This window comes from Dreissena polymorpha, chromosome 5 (genome assembly GCF_020536995.1).
Source record: "Dreissena polymorpha isolate Duluth1 chromosome 5, UMN_Dpol_1.0, whole genome shotgun sequence".
NCBI classification, from domain to species: domain Eukaryota; kingdom Metazoa; phylum Mollusca; class Bivalvia; order Myida; family Dreissenidae; genus Dreissena; species Dreissena polymorpha.
The window spans coordinates 107,963,658-107,981,081 of NC_068359.1; the positions used below are offsets into that span (position 1 = coordinate 107,963,658).

General features: G+C 34.9%; 1 protein-coding gene across 1 annotated transcript; it reads left to right on the plus strand.

Annotated features, from left to right (window-relative positions):
• Positions 1-1,763: 1,763 nt before the first annotated feature.
• Positions 1,764-13,215, plus strand: LOC127882242 (cytochrome P450 2J2-like). Its single transcript, XM_052430776.1, has 7 exons — positions 1,764-2,052; positions 2,757-2,874; positions 4,625-4,805; positions 5,743-5,879; positions 7,261-7,354; positions 11,008-11,211; positions 12,228-13,215. Exons 1-7 carry the CDS (start codon positions 1,835-1,837, stop codon positions 12,434-12,436), a joined length of 1,161 nt encoding a protein of 386 aa, XP_052286736.1. The 5' UTR covers positions 1,764-1,834; the 3' UTR covers positions 12,437-13,215.
• Positions 13,216-17,424: the final 4,209 nt, after the last annotated feature.

The following is a 17,424-nucleotide window of genomic DNA, read 5'->3' on the forward strand; positions in this document are numbered from 1 at the left end:
CCCTGATGAGACGCCGCATCATGCGGCGTCTCATCTGGGTCTACGCTGTTTGCCAAGGCCTTTTTTTCTAGACGCTAGGCATACGTGGGTTAAACAATCCAACAATGTTTTTTTGCAATTCTGTTGTAAGGTGTAAATGGAAATCGTTTTTAATTGTTTCTCGGCAACATAGCCACGTGTTTGCATTGTTAACTGGGCCATAATCAACCCTTTATCGAAAAGAACACCACATTCGTGTTCACCACACAAGCAGGTTATTATTTAGAAAATACATTTGAGAAAGCGATTTGAACATCTTAAGATGTTTATATTTTATATGTGTTCATATCTGGTTGATCTGCAAGCTATATGTATGACTATTTAAAAAAATAAATATTTTAGATGACTCGTCATTAAACGGTTAATGGTTTTTGAAATCGCATATTATTGATAATGAAATCATAGTTTCTGTTATACTTCACTACATGTTGCTGTCATTCTAATGAACAATGATGAATATTTTCTATGACACGTGACTTATAAACAATAATCAACTTAATCCATCAAATATCCTTTTTATTTAAGGTCAAATTATATATATAGAATCCCGATTTTCCAACCGTCATATATATAACGTCTCCATATTGAGACCCCCAGCTCAGTACAACGTCCATCACTCGTTTCCTCTGGGGTATTTGACGTTTTAAGTTGATTATTGTTTATAAGTCAAGTGTTAGAGAAATTAATATTTTCATTAGTAGCGCTTTTCATGTTAAGTCTTATTACTATTTGTTCACATTTAAAACTGGTAAAACTGTAGAAAGTAGAGAGGATAATAGGGTCATGACATTAATTATAAATTGATTTGATGCCATTGACATTTGTGGAACAGTCTAAACTGTGGCCCCGAGATAGGGGGATGTCTTTTGAACTGATTACCCTTGGCTTGAGGCCAACCGTTCAAAGACATTCCCTCCTAATCGGGCGCGCAGTTCAAAATGTTTCACAAATGCACATGAAATAAACGCATATAGTCAGGTAAAATACCAGTTTTAAATTACTGGTATTTCCCTCAAAACTTCATGAACGTATTAAGCTAGACATGAAATAAGTCAGAAGTGTAAACTAAACTTAACGCATTAAGTTACATGAATGCATCCATAAGTGTAAACTAAACGTTAAGCATTAAGTTACATGAATGCATCCATAAGTGTAAACTAAACGTTAAGCATTAAAGGGATCTTTTCACGTTTGGTAAATTGAGAAAATTGAAAAAAGTTGTTTCAGATTCGCAAATTTTCGTTTTAGATATTATATTTGTGAGGAAACAGTATTCTGAACATTTACCAAAGTCCAATATAGCCATTATATGTATCTTTTGACGATTTGAAAACCAAAAAAATTATAAAGCGTTGCAACGCGAAACGATTGAATAATTTGGAGAGTACTGTTGTTGTCGTTTAAATTTACGAAACTACGAAGATTGCTTATATAAGGTATAAAATACTTAAACTGTGTATACTCGGCGGAATAGCCAAGAGGGCTAATGCGTTTTTACTTCAGACTTACTCCAGGACCCCGGGGTCACTGGTTCGAGCCCTGCCGCGGGCTACTTTTTTTCCCTTTTTTTTTGAATTTTTTTCTTGATTTTTTACTGGAGCTTTTAAGATCCAATGTTTACATTAATGATATAAAGCATTTAATGACAAACTTCAAAATATGCCAAAATCTGTGAAAAGGCCCCTTTAAGCTACATGAAAGCATTCAGAAATGATAACCTAACTTAACGCAGTAAGCTACATGAACGCATTCATAAGAATTAACTTAACATACGTCTAAATTCCTTGCAGCATTTATGAACGGTAGCGACTGGGAGTGTATGCGAAAATATGTACAGAAGAATGGGCGATCGATGTTTATTACAAGCATGGATCAAATCGAGAAACAAATCCTGTTGGAATTGGACAATGCTTTCGAGTATCAGAAAAAAACTAGTGCCGAACAACAGGATTTTAATTTTACACTAAGGAAGATTTTATTCAATATCAACCATGTTTTTGCTTTTGGAAAAAGGTATGATCTATTGCATATGTATTCACCGAGTAAGAATAATACAATAGTAAATACATATGGGTCTTGCTCTGTGAAAAGGCGGTTCAATGCATATGCAGTCCGCACACGCTAATCAGGGACGACACTTTTCGCCTAAATTGGATTTTTGCTAAGAAGAGACTTCATGTAAACGAACAATGTCATAAAAGCGGAAAGTGTCGTCCCTGATTAGCCTGTGCGGACTGCACAAGTTAATCTGGGACGACACTTTAGGCACATGCATTATGCCCAGTTTTCTCAGAACGCGACTCAAATGGACACTAAGTGATTGTGAACGAATTAACCAAGGAAAAGGGTGAGTAGGTTAATTGGTAGGTTTATAAACAGAATAGAATTACACTGATGTTGCATGGCAACGGGAATATAATTGGACATGTAGTATTCAAAAATACTTATTCCTGGAATTACTTCTTAACTATGCTGGCCAAAAAAATTGATTGATTAATGCGCGTCAATTCTCGAGCAGTCGGGCGTATTGCATTAGGTATGTTATTTGCATATTTTAATGTATTGTTCAAAATTCAAACGATCGAATCCAATAATTTCATGTTTTTTTATGTTTAAAAGAGATTATATTATTGTTCGCGCACTGTGCATGCCTTGTTTTTGCATATAATATGTTAACGATTTTATTTGTCGCATGCCGTCCATACTGTTGTTAACAGATTTGAAGGTTCAGATGAGGACCTCGAAGTATTCATTGACGTCTTGTATGGGACAAGTTCTGGATCAGCGCCTTGTAGATTATATCCAGACTGGATTTGGAAATTGCTGGACAAACATGTAATACTCTTGGTGAATTATTATCCCAACACATTCAATTGTTAACAATTAGTCTTCCCTAAAACGAGAAGTGACACATTTTTAATGAAAAACTGGAATTATAGTACAGCATTATTTTGGAAATAACGATTTTACAATTGATTTTAAATGTGTCCCAAAATAGTATTAATTAACTTACTTGGAAAAAGCAACTCGTTCGCAAATAGAAATCCGCGCATTTATGGGAAAGCCGTAGAATATGCGATCTCTTTCATAACTCGATTATTTTGATGTTTGTTGTCTTTTTATCAATGCTGTTATATTTAATTGATGTTTATATCCACTTGGTGAGCTTTTTTGATAGCCTTTTGTCGTGCGTAAACTTTTCCTTCAAATGACGTCTTCTCCAAATTCGCTGATCAGACCCTTCGCATGAATGATCACTGGTTGACCCTCTTTCCAATTGTTCAAATCGTATCAGTATGTTGCATTTTAGGTCAGCTTGGCTAAAACTTAATTGTTCTTTTTTTAGCTTCAACACTCTTCTACACTGAAACCGAAATGGTCATAGGTTTAATATTAAGCGTGTAATATCGTATGGAAATCTTCTATTAAGTTTGTTAAAATTTTGCCCCTGGGATCCAGCCTCGCCACGCCCCAGGCGTAACTTAATTCATATGTGTCGCGTTCTGAGAAAACTGAGCATAAAGCCGCATAATGCATGTGCGTAAAGTGGCGTCCCAGATTAGCCTGTGCAGTTCGCACAGGCTAATCAGGGACGACACTTTCCGCTTAAATTGGATTTTTGCTAAGAAGAGACTTCCTTTAAACGAAAAATGTCATAAAAGCGGAAAGTCTCGTCCCTGATTAGCCTGTGCGGACTGCACAGGCTAATTTGGGGCGACACTTTACGCACTTGCGTTATGTCCCGTTTTCTCAGAACACGATTCATATTGACTTACATAATTAACAAATTATGAAACCACATAGCTTTGACATTTAGCAGGTAACATCAGGTAATTATCCTGTGCTGTTTGTTTTTCCAATCATGCCCCTGTAGTCGCACATAGTTAATATAGATTGACATTATAAATAACTTTAAAATCAACTCTGAACACGCAATATTCAGAGCTTGAATACTTTTTGTGCACCATCAAACAGTTGTTCTCTAAAAATATTGTTCAAATTATGAGCCTGTGGTCAAAACCGAGTCACGTGTGTTATTAAGGTTTTTTACTGTAAAATATTTCACAGAAACAGAAAATCAAAGAGATGGTATTTTGGAATGTAAAGGGGTTCTTATATAGGTTCGAGTCGTGTCTTATGGATTAAAATTAGTAATGTTTGGTGGTGTGGGCGAAATTTTTATATTGACTGATATAACGCTGGCCTACAAATAACATCTCTGAAAGCACAAAGCAAACCGCTTTGATATTTGGCTTGTGACATCAGAATGAGGTCTTTCACATCGACTGTACACTACTGAAAATATGCTCAGGATCACTTTATTATTTTCACATAATCTTCAATTTCGTATTACGTTCATTTTAAATTGTTATTTTGCAGGTTTTGATATAAAATGTTTTTTTTATGTATTGATTTATCATTGATGCGTGACGCTGGCTGAATCTAGCTAGGGTGAACTTCAAATTACACATACTATAAAAGTGATCATAAGAAAATTTTGAATATAATAGTTCGAAAATGACAACGCCCAATCACACAGTTGAGCGATTTAGGGTCTTATGTCCTAATGTCTTTACTATTGAAGGGTTTTGATGAGTTTGAACGAAAACAACAACTTCATCACAAACAGGTGTTATCTCTAAGGGACTATATCGACAAACACATAAAAACCGGAGCGTCAAACTATTCTCGAACACAGGCCGTCGAGACTCGCCTAGATCTTTACCTGAGAGCAGTTGGAGACGACACACTTGGATCACACGCAGGTATGGTCATATCAACAAACTGTGGCGTGGAAAACTTTCCATGTGCAATCAAATAATTTAAACTTATAACCACTCGACTATCGTCAATATCAGATTTTGAGTTTAAATTCGCATTGAGTTACATACGGAATCTGGATAGTGCCATCTATAATCTCGCCTTTCTTTTATCAAAGGCGACACTAGACACGCGAGGCGATACACGATATTTTTCTCGACAGTCGCGGCGAAGCACGATATTTTTCGCGACAGTTGCGGCGACGCACGATATTTGTACGTCGCCGCGAATGCCGCGAAAAATATCGTGCGTCGACGCAACTGTCGCGCGAAAAATCGTGTATCGCTTCGTGTGTCTAGTGTCGCCTTTGATGAAAGAAGGGCGAGATTATAGATGGCACTATCCGGATTCCGTAGCTACAACACGTTTTTTAAATAGCGTTATATTTTCCCTATGCATGGAACCATTCTGAAATTGCAAGAACCAGACTATAACAGTTAAGGTCGATATTAAGCTTTGATGTCAAAGATCAACAGGCAAATAAATCTTAAATAAATATGTATAAATTTTAATCTATAAAATTATATACGTTCAATAAAACATTTAATCAAAATTACATTATCAATAAAATATAATAATAATAACTCTATAAACTCAAATTCTGTAATTTAAGAACTCTCATCAAGTAGTATTCATCTTATAAAGTGATGCCAGTTTTAATCCTTAAACGTTTTGTAACTAAACGTATGCAAACGGGTAAAAGTGTTCCCCGACTGAATAAATAAGCCCCCAGTAAATTAATAAATTTGTGATAACTCGTCCTCATGCATGTGCGTAAAGCTTCGTCCCAGATTAGCCCAAACTCTTTACGCACTTGCATTAAGCATAGTTTTCCCAGAACGCGGCTAATATACACTTGTGTTCACATAACATTTTTTGTAGAAGAAACCATGCACGCATTTCTGAGTTCTTCGCTAAGGGCTGGGACGAATTTTACCTATGCCAAACTTGTGAAGTGCATCTGGTACCTGCAGGAGTACCCTGATATACAGAAGAAATGCCGCGACATTGTTTATCAGGTGGGTTTTGTGAATGCTATACGTTTTATATCCTATTGACATTAAGATACACATTTTGACACGTGTTTTGTCTACGGAATGCCGTTAGGGCCATCGTGGTTACACATTAAAATCCAGAGAGCGACAATGCGATAGTACGATTGCGACAATGCGATAGTACGATGGCGACAACGCGATAGTACGATGGCGACAATGCGATAGTACGATGGCGACAATGCGAAAACGCGATAGTACGATGACGACAATGCGATAGTACGATGGCGACAATGCGATAGTACGATGGCGACAGTGCGACAATACGAAGGCGACAGTGCGATAGTACGATGGCGACAATTCGATAATACGATGACGATAGTGCGACAATACGATGGCGTCAGTGTAGTCGTATTGTCGCCATCGTACTATCGCATTGTCGCCATCGTACTATCGCATTGTCGCCATCGTACTATCGCACTATCGCATTGTCGCCCTCTGGATTTTAATGTGTAACCACGAGTTGTCCCTTTATTTAAATTGCTGTAAATACCTTTTTATAGATTCAAGTTTTAGGCTTCATTTCTAACCCAAAGATACCGATGAGCAGCAAACAGCATACAACCTGAACAGACTGCGATGTACTCACATGCTGTTCTGGTTTTATGCTGCCGCAAAAGCCATTTTCAAATTCTCTATTTAGTTTGAAAGGGATTATTTTTATAAAATGTCAAGTGAAATTGTATCTTTTCCGTAGTTTATGCAATCCCCTTAATTTGTTCTGCATTATTAAAATGTGTATACATGGCTTAGAGTAAACAATGTAAAATAAATCAGAAAAAATCTAAATAAGATATTCAACGTATATCCTAAAATCCTGATTGTATAAACAACATTTAAACAATTAAGGTTCTATGTGACTAAATTGAAAACAAACAAAGGTCTAATTGTCTTTTCTAGTTGTCATTCCATTACCGACCGCACGACATGTAGTAAATATTATTTATAGAATTACAAATGCATGTTTATGGAGATAATTCATCGCGTTTTAAATACTCTTAAGTTCTTATTGTTCTAGTATATGGCGGTATTTTCTCCTTTAATTTAATATAGGAAACATCCGTTCATATAAATGTATATATTCAAGTTTCACACTCGTGTCGTCCCAAATTAACCTACGTAGTGCGGGACGACGCTTTCCGCTTTAATTGAATTTTAATTTAATTGAAGTCTCTTCTTTTCGAAAATCAAGTCTAAGCGGAAAGTGTCGTCCTGATTAGACTGTGTGGGCTTCCAACGAATATCTTAAGAATATTATCTGCTGAAAAAGACTAACACATTGGCGGCGGTTTTATTAGACTCGCTAATTTCTATATGATACACGGACATTGCTTGTCTTTTGTTCAAGGTTTGTGGAAATAATCCAGTAAAATGGTCGGACAGGGCAGCGATGCTATATTTAGAAGCTTTTTCGATGGAAGTATCTCGGATGAATTCGGAGGGTGAGTTTAACATACATAAAAATTCTTAAGCAAATAAAAACCGTTTGTATTAAAATGCTCAATGCGATTTTTTAACATTTTGTTCAGATAATGTAATTCATTCAGCTATTATTTATGTATATGAATGCATGCTATTATATAAAGAAATACAATCTCGGCATACTTATGTAGCAAAATTTAACTCCCTTACAATAAGCCAATATAGGCTTCGATACTTTGACAGCGAATTTTAACCCATTTATGCCTAGCGTATAGAAAAAAAGGCCTTGGAAAACAGCGTAGACCCAGATGAGACGCCGCATGATGAGATATCAGGGTCTGCGCTGTTTGCCTTAAGGAATTTCTGAAAGAAATATTCTAAAAATAGAAATAAATATACTAGACATCCCTCATTTTGGAAATAAATTGATCCAATTTAGAAGGATGGGAGAGTCCGCTAGGCATAAATGGGTTAAACGCTATGTAATTAATAAACGTATTTTACATTAAGTCCATGAACAGCGTTACAAACAACGCGTTAGAATGTTGTCGATTTAAATTGATACATTTACGAAACTATTCTTTATTTACTAAATAGTGAGTGTAACTTTGCTTCTCTGAAAATAATGTATCTATTCGATTTTAATCCAATGAAAATGAATTGTCATTTTGCACATACTTAAAGGGACCGTCAACCAGATTGACGAAAAAAAAAAGTTCTAAAAAAGCGTGTGTTTTTTTACAATTATAAATTTATATTGATTAAAATATCACGACTGGTATATTACATCACTTGAAAAAAGTTCATATTTTCAGTATATTCGGTAATAAAATTTCGCGATGTGAAATCAAAAGTACATCGCGAAAATAGGTAACATTTTTAAAAATACAAATACATAGCATTTATATAGCGGAAAAATATTTACAACATATACATACACAACTTGTTAACAATATACATTTATGTTCAAGAACGTGAAAACAATCAACAAACAATTACTATTTTAGTAAGTAAAAATGCAAACTTCATACTAATCCTACAAGTACACTCATTTTTTGTAAAATTGTCCAAAGAGATGTGTTTTCAGCCTTGATCTAAATTTGGCATCAGGTTGACAAGACTTAAGATACTCAGGTAAATTGTTCCACAATTTCGGACCGACGACGGCAAGAGATCTGTCAGCTAGTTTTGTTCGTCGTCTAGGGATGTAGAATTTTGTGTCATTGTGTGACCTTAATTTGTATTGTCCTCAAGCAGGTACAAACAATTATCTTATGTAAACTGGAGCTGTACCATTGATTACCCGAAATACTACAATTAAAACTTTAAACATCACCCTGGCCTCTACTGAGAGCCAGTGTAACTTGTTTAGGATATCAGTGATAGGTTCTTCACAAGAATCGTTCAAGACTACTCTTGCGGCATGATTTTGAACTCGCTGTAGCTTCTTGATTTGGTAAGCGGGAACTTCCGTAAAAAACCATTGCAAAAGTTAATATGCGAATGAACTAATCCATGTGCTAATGATACCGTAGGCTCTTTTGTAAGATGTTTTCGTATAGCTTTGATATTTCGTAGCTATGCATGTGCGATCTGACACTTCGTCTGGATGTGTTTGCCAAAGTTGAGTGTGTTGGTCATGATAACAAAAAGATCTCTTACATGGTTTACAAATTTCACTTCGCAAAAACCGACAATCACGCTTGAAGTACTCAATTTCGGCAACTGTTGCCTGGTTCCATATACAATAATTTCAGTTTTTGATTGATTCATTTTTAGTTTGAAGCTTGACATCCACTTAATTACGTCGTCCAGGCAACTATTAAGCTGCTGAAAAACAGTCGACTCATTTTCGAAATTACCTGTTTTAATTTTGAATGTTAGCTTATGGTCATCCGCATATCCATAAAGATCAGCCGGGTATTTTCGAACCACTCTGTTAAGAGCCGATATATACAAAGTAAATATAACTGGCCCGGAACAAGAACCCTGAGGAACACCGAAAAGTAATTGCTTAGTTCAGATGTTGACTGTTCGACTAATACTTTAATTGTTCTGTTGATGAGATAGGAGTTTATCCATTTTAAGGGAATGCCATGAATACCAAACTCGTCTTTAAGACTACGAATAAGTATTGGGATATTAATGGTGTCAAACGCTACACTCAAGTCAAGCATGACCACGATGAAGGTTTACCTTCATCAATATTTTCTAGGTCATTATACATTCTTAGCATTGCCGTTTTGACTCCGTGATGAATTTTATAGGCACTTTGGTTAGGTGGAAGGAGACTCTTAGCCTCAATATGATCATGAATTCGGTTTAATGCAGCTTTTTTTCTAGAATTTTTGAAAGAAATGTCAAATTTGAAACCGGACGATATTTCGGTAATTCAAAAGGGAGACTTCAACAATGGTTTTAATCATAGCGCTTTTCCATGTGTCAGGGAATACACCAGATAGCAACGATCTATTTACTTTTTTTGTCAATATAGGTGTCAATTCTGAAAGATGTTCTTTTAGTCTCACAGTTGGGATTGCATCAAGTTCACATGTTGAAGGTTTGGATGCATTTACAAGTGGAAGAATATCTCTTTGGGAGAGTGGTTTAAAAACAGTAAGTGGATTTCTGATCAGAGGTTGACTTGAGCAGAACAAATTACTGTTTTATGTTGTTTCAATTGGCAAATTGTCAAGTTCATTGCTTATTTTGATAATCTGAAAAGTATCGCATGAAGTCATTAGCCAAGGATACTGCACTTGTATGTAATGGGAGTGGGTTTTCCTTTGATCTACCCAGTCAATCTTATGGTTTTGCGTATAAATTCCTTGTATTCCCTTCTGCGTCCACAATTTTGTCTTTGTAGTATTCATCCTTGACTTTGGAAAGTTCCGCACTATAAATGTTTGCCACACCTTTGTAGACTTTTCTAGACAGATCAGATTGTTTACGCATAAAGATTTTTTTCTATTGATCGTTTATACTGCTTCAGCTGTTTAAGATACCCAGAATACCACGATACACTTGGTCTACATAGAATGGTTCTTTCTTTCAGAGGTGCATGCTTCTGAACAATTTCTGTAATGTGTTTGGTGAATTCAGACACAAGGTCATTAACATCAGATGAGCTTTCAACAATTGTGTTTAATTCTTGCCAATCTTTTTAATCTACATAACGTAACGATATACACACTAAAATAACGCAAGTAGATTGATCATTTTATATATAAAATATATACAATTTACTACGCATGCACAATTTGCATTCCTGGGTTTACCACATGACGATGATGATCAATCTACTTGCGTTATTTATAGTTAACTGGTAGTTACCTGGTACACATACCCAGCAAAATTTTTTTTACCGAATATACTGAAAACATGAAAAGTTAACAACTTGTGCAGGCAATGTTATATACCAGTCGTGATATTTGAATAAATATAAACTAAAAATTGTATAAAAAATACGGTTTTTAGAACTTTCCTTTTTTTTCGTCGGTCCCTATAACAGGTCCTTTGAATGCTAATCAGTAGTGTTAGATAGCGTGTCGTTTATTTTTATTTTATAACGTTGTTTTGTAATTGAAAAATGGTCATGCATCCCAATGAGTGAACATATTTTTTTTTCTGGACGCTGCTTATACTATATGTACATGTTGTATATTAATTGCAGTTGTGGGCATCTTCGCAATAGAAAACCAGCAAGAGACTAGTCTTTTGGGATACACCATCCCTAAGAACTGTGCTATAAGATGTTATATGCACTCTGCTCACATGGACTCGAAATACTGGGCCGAACCCACGGTGTTCAACCCCAACAGGCATCTAAGTGACGGCAAATTAAAACTCAACCCAGCTTACAATCCTTTTGGACTCGGTACGTTTATGTTTGTTTGTTGTTGTTTTTTTAACTCTAAATAACGTATCAACGCCAGGAAAAAATGAGTAATAACATAATAGGCTGCCACGTTGAAAAAGTTGAAAATCCAATCGTGTTGAAACTTCGGTGCTCAGCGTATATTACTTTATTATTAAACTCCGCGCTGATATTTCGTACGAAATTTTTCCGATTATTTATCAACTGAATTAGAAAATGCCGAATACAAAATCATAATAAAATGCCTCACACAAATTATATTTAATTTGATTCCTTGAACGATAAACAAACAATCAACAAGCAATATCACTCAAAAACAAAAGGTCTCATAATGAAAACCTATACAATTTTCAAATAATTATTCACAACTAAATATACACAAATAAGTATTTTGCCCGTGTTTGCAAATATATATCAATACTCCTTGATTGAACTAATGCTCGTAACATCAGTTATAGGAAGCATAATTTTCAAGTTTGAGTTGTAACATATATTCTATTAGTGTTTGTTCGTTTCAAGAATTCAATGAAACGTAACAGTATTTTAATAGCATATTATATCTATTTGTTTTACCAAGTACGTAAACTTATTTATCCATGATGATAGTATTCTACAATATTCACGAATAAAGTTTCAAGTTTCAAGCTTTAGAGGAGTCCAAGCTTATCAACTGTATTATGTGAACTTGTACAACAGTTTTCTTCTCATAACCCATTTATGCCTAGTGGACTCTCCCATCCTTCTGAATTGGATCAATTTATTTTCAAAATTATGGATGTCTAGTAATTTTATTTCTATATTTAGAATATTTCTTACAGAATTCCTTTAAGAAAACAGCGCAGACCCTGATGAGACGCCGCATCATGCGGCGTCTCATCTGGGCCTACGCTGTTTGCCAAGACCTTTTTTCTAGACGCTAGGCATAAATGGGTTAATTTAAGAAAACGTTGCAGTGCTTTGTTTGTTTTCCAAACGCGTTTCTATTTGTTTTCCCAGTTTTTTTCTTTGTTTTTTAGGCCCTAGGATGTGCATTGCCCAGAAAGAAATGAACTACGTGCAGTTTTTGGTATTCGCCAATCTTCTACAGCGGTATACGTTCGAGAAAGAAGACTTTACCGGGGAAGAATCATTCGAATCAGCTGCCGAGATGTTTTTAAACCGTCCTCTTCCTTTCAAAACGAAAGTAACCCCTCTAACTGGGCTAGACCAATCAGAATACCACTAGCAATCTCCGTGCGGGGCTAGACCAATCAGAATACCACTAGCAATCTCCGCGCAAAGATTTCATTGGTTCAAGTAAAATATCAAATCCTTGCCGTAATAACAAACTACGTGTTTTTTCTATTCGCGTGTTTATTTTAGTCTGAAAACGATACGCACAATGCACGGTTTGTTTTAATGTAACTTGCCAAATGTTAACGTAAATATTCATGGCCGTACTACGTTTTCATAAACCCGCTGCCCAAGGACATCAATGTTTTGTGCAAACCATATTCATGTTGTTTTCCATTCGTCATCCGCCAAGTGACGTCAAAGTTTGACTGCAAGTTCAACGACATGCCGTTCGACAAAAATTCCAATCGAAACTAAAACTGTATTCATACGCCAGCATAGAAGTCCGTTGCGGCCTTTATAATGTTTACATTACAGGTTATTTCCGTCGTTTTGGTTGTAATTATACGTATTCATGCGGCGTCGCATCTGGGTCTACGCTGTTTTCCAATGCCTTTTTTCTAGACGCTATGCATACATGGGTTAATAAAACACGCCTACCAGTGTTAATATTTGTAGCTTGGTATTTCGATTATGACTGTGCAATGAACATAATTCAAAGTAAATGTACATGTATACACTTATCTTTTTAATAATTACAATATTGTTAAGTAAGATATTTTTTCCATTTCATTTGAATAATTTTAAATGGTAATCGTGGTTTCCTGTAAATACTTAATCATGTGACTTTTTCTTTTATTTATATGAAATTATGCGCACAATTTCTAAATTATGGTGGCTTATTGTAAATAAATTAATGAAATCAACAAAGTATAACTGATATTGTAGTTTGTATCTTGTATATTGGTCAAATGCCAGTGCTCTTAATAAAATAGAATTCAAGTTTCGTGTACTAAAAATGCTTACAGTAGTTAAGGTCTTAAATAACGACGAAAACAAACGTAATGTAGCATAATCATTGTTAATATTGAAAAATGTCATACCCTGTAGCAATAAGATTCATACAATTTGCCCATTGTAAAAAATGTACCAGAATATGACAAACATATTATTCATTATAGAACGTAGTAGCAGTATACGTCAAACAACTCGTTTTAGCAGCAGTAATGGTCATACAATACGAACATTGTAAAACGTTGTATTAGTATTAGTCTTACAAATCGTCCATTGTAAAACGTTGTATCAGTATTAGTCTTACAAATTATCCATTGTAAAACGTTGTATCAGTATTAGTCTTACAAATCGTCCATTGTAAAACGTTGTATCAGTATTAGTCTTACAAATCGTCCATTGTAAAACGTTGTATTAGTATTAGTCTTACTAATCGTCCATTGTAAAACGTTGTATCAGTATTTGTCTTACAAATCGTCCATTGTAAAACAATCAGTATTAGTGTTACAAATCGTCCATTGTAAAACGTTGTATCAGTATTAGTCTCACAAATCGTCCATTGTAAAACGTTGTATCAGTATTAGTCTTACAAATTATCCATTGTAAAACGTTGTATCAGTATTAGTCTTACAAATCGTCCATTGTAAAACGTTGTATCAGTATTAGTCTTACAAATCGTCCATTGTAAAACGTTGTATCAGTATTAGTCTTACAAATCGTCCATTGTAAAACAATCAGTATAAGTGTTACAAATCGTCCATTGTAAAACGTTGTATCAGTATTAGTCTCACAAATCGTCCATTGTAAAACGTTGTATCAGTATTAGTCTTACAAATTATCCATTGTAAAACGTTGTATCAGTATTAGTCTTACAAATCGTCCATTGTAAAACGTTGTATCAGTATTAGTCTTACAAATCGTCCATTGTAAAACAATCAGTATTAGTGTTAAAAATCGTCCATTGTAAAACGTTGTATTAGTATTAGTCTCACAAATCGTCCATTGTAAAACGTTGTATCAATATAAGTCTTACAAATCGTCCATTGTAAAACGCTGTATCAGTATAAGTTTTACAAATCGTCCATTGCAAAACGTTGTATCAGTATTAGTCTTACAAATCGTCCATTGTAAAACGTTGTATCAGTATTAGTCTTACAAATCGTCCATTGTTAAACGTTGTATCAGTATGAGTCTTACAAATGGTCCATTGTAAAACGTTTTATCAGTATTAGTCTTACAAATCGTCCATTGTAAAACGTTGCAGCTGTTTAAGTTTTTGTACCAATCGTCTATTGTAAAAGATTGTAGTGATATAAGGCTTACAAATCGTTGATTGTAAAACGTTGCAGCGGTACAAGGCTTTCAAATCGTCCAGTGTTAAACGTTGCAGTTTGAGTCTTATAAATCGTTAATTGTAAAACATTGTAGCAGTATAGCTCTTAACAATCGTCCATTGTAAAACGTTGTAGCAGTATAGCTCTTTCAAATCGCCTATTGTAAAACGTTGTAGCAGTATAGCTCTAACAAATCGTCCATTGTAAAACGATGTAGCAGTGTAATTCTTTCAAATTGTCCATTGTAAAACGTTGTAGCAGTATAGCTATTACAAATCGTCCATTGTAAAACGATGTAGCAGTATAGCTCTTACAAATCGTCCATTGTAAAACGATGTAGCAGTGTAATTCTTTCAAATTGTCCATTGTAAAACGTTGTAGCAGTATAGCTCTAACAAATCGTCCATTGTAAAACGATGTAGCAGTATAATTCTTTCAAATTGTCCATTGTAAAACGTTGTAGCAGTATAGCTATTACAAATCGCGTCTAGAAATCGTTCCTGAACGCCTGGATAGGCTGCCCTTATTTACAAGTTCGCTATTTTGAATTCAATTTTGTATCGAAAAGCATTGTGCTAAAATGTGCCATTTACAATTCGCAATGAGATTTTTAATGACCCTCGTCATGCGAAAGTGGGTCTTTTTCCATATGCGCCTATCATATATATATATAGCCCACTCAGCCTGCTCATCTCTCAGTCTTGTCAGGAGATACATAATGAAACCATAACATATTGAGTGATTTTATAGCGAACAGCATAGCCTCTGACCAGCCTGCGCAAATACACATGTTGAGTTTAAGAACTCATACGACCCATTTTCGCATGACGCGGCTATGAAAGTGTGATTTAAATGTGTCGAAAGAAAACTGCGTTTAAATCAAACATTAACGTACGATATATTTCGATAGTGAAAAAATATACTCATAATAAGGCATGTGAAGACACATATGATGTGCACTTCCGTAGTATATTTTTATCTTCTTACATTAATGTGTGGTTTGATACTGACAACACACATTTTATGCGGTGAATATGCAACTTATAAGTGAAAAAACCCACAATAGTTAAACTTTGGTTTTCATTTTATTTATTTATTTAGAAAAGTAAATTGCCAACTTAATTCCAAAGTCAGCGTTTACGCCGACTACATTTTAAAAAGATATTTCTTGTTATATTTAGTCGCTTTCGGTTTTAGAAATTATACACCATTTCTGAGGTTGTCTATAGCATACCTGTAGTAATTGGTTAACTCATGTCCAACGTTTTATAAATTGAGAACTGTGAATATAAACAAGCTTAACTTTCTACTATTGCTTTGTTAGCACCCGTAAATACAAAAGACCGCCGCTATCTGTTGAGAACAAAAGAACGTTTCCCAGAAATCCCCGCTATAGAAGCATGAACGAGGCTACGAAACAGATCATTCGCATTATATTTAATTGTTTGTTATATTCGGTTTTAGCGATTATGAAGCATTTTTGTTGTCTATCGTATCTTGACTCAAAAAACTTGCTTCTTGACCGAATAAAACGCTAAGTTAATTAAACTTATGTCATGTAGACTTTAACTTGTGACGATAGACTCAATCATATGTCAACTGTACTCAACATTGAACCAATTTTACTCAATTTGGTGTTCTAGTCACTGAAGATAATGATATCTCGATCCAACGTTATGTTAAATTAACTAAGCAATATACCAATATGACATGACGCAATGCTAACTTGACTTAAAATAAAAAAAAACTTATCTAAACAGAATACATACTGGACTAAACAAAATGTCAACTAAACCGAACGTACAGCAAACTAGACCCAACATAATATAAACTTAACCTAACATAATATCAACTTAACCCAACATATCAACTTTACCAAACATACTGTTACCTTAACTAAACATAATGCCAATTTAACCCAATATAATATTAACTTAACCCAACATAATGTTAACTTAAACTAAGATAATGCCAACTTGCACAACTAAATGCCAACTAACCAAACTTTCAACAAAAGGCAGTTTAGGCGTCCCAAATAGCTTGCGCACCTTAAGTCACAATGACAAGTACTTATAGTGGTTATAATTGATAAAGAGCGTATACTATTAACAACACATAATGTGGGCGGACATAGACTAACATGATGGTTATGTGTTTTTTCTCTGCAACAAACGACTGTTCTCGATGCAGAATAGGTTCATGTACATGTGATGGATTTAGTAAGTGATATTAATTGTATATTTGAGTAATGTAGAAACGTTGATTGTGTATGTGTATAACATATATAATTAGAATACGTTGATGATGGGTGCCTAATTTAATACGTGTCAGGTCATGTGGTATTCATCACGTAAAATCATCTCCAGCAGTTCATGGCAACTGCTCGAAAATCGACCACATATACACTTGCATGTGTTTTTGTCAATCAAATAATGTATGCGGCCATTTCCCTCTTATCTCGGATTAAAGTTGGTCAGTGGCCAATACTACAGGCCGAACCATCAGTCTTGGGTACACCACTTAAGACCTGCTAAGCGTGTTAATGGAACAGTGGTGATTAACAAACGAACGTAATTGATTGCAAAATTTTACTTTAATTTTATTGCTTAGTTCCAATGTTTACCTGTATCTGTTTATACTTTTATTATACGGAGTATTGTATAGCAAACTTCTGTAAGCATAAACATCATGCGAGATTCTGGTGCTATTAAAATTGTAGGCTAATGCCGCCCTAGACGACTAGACATTGTGCCAT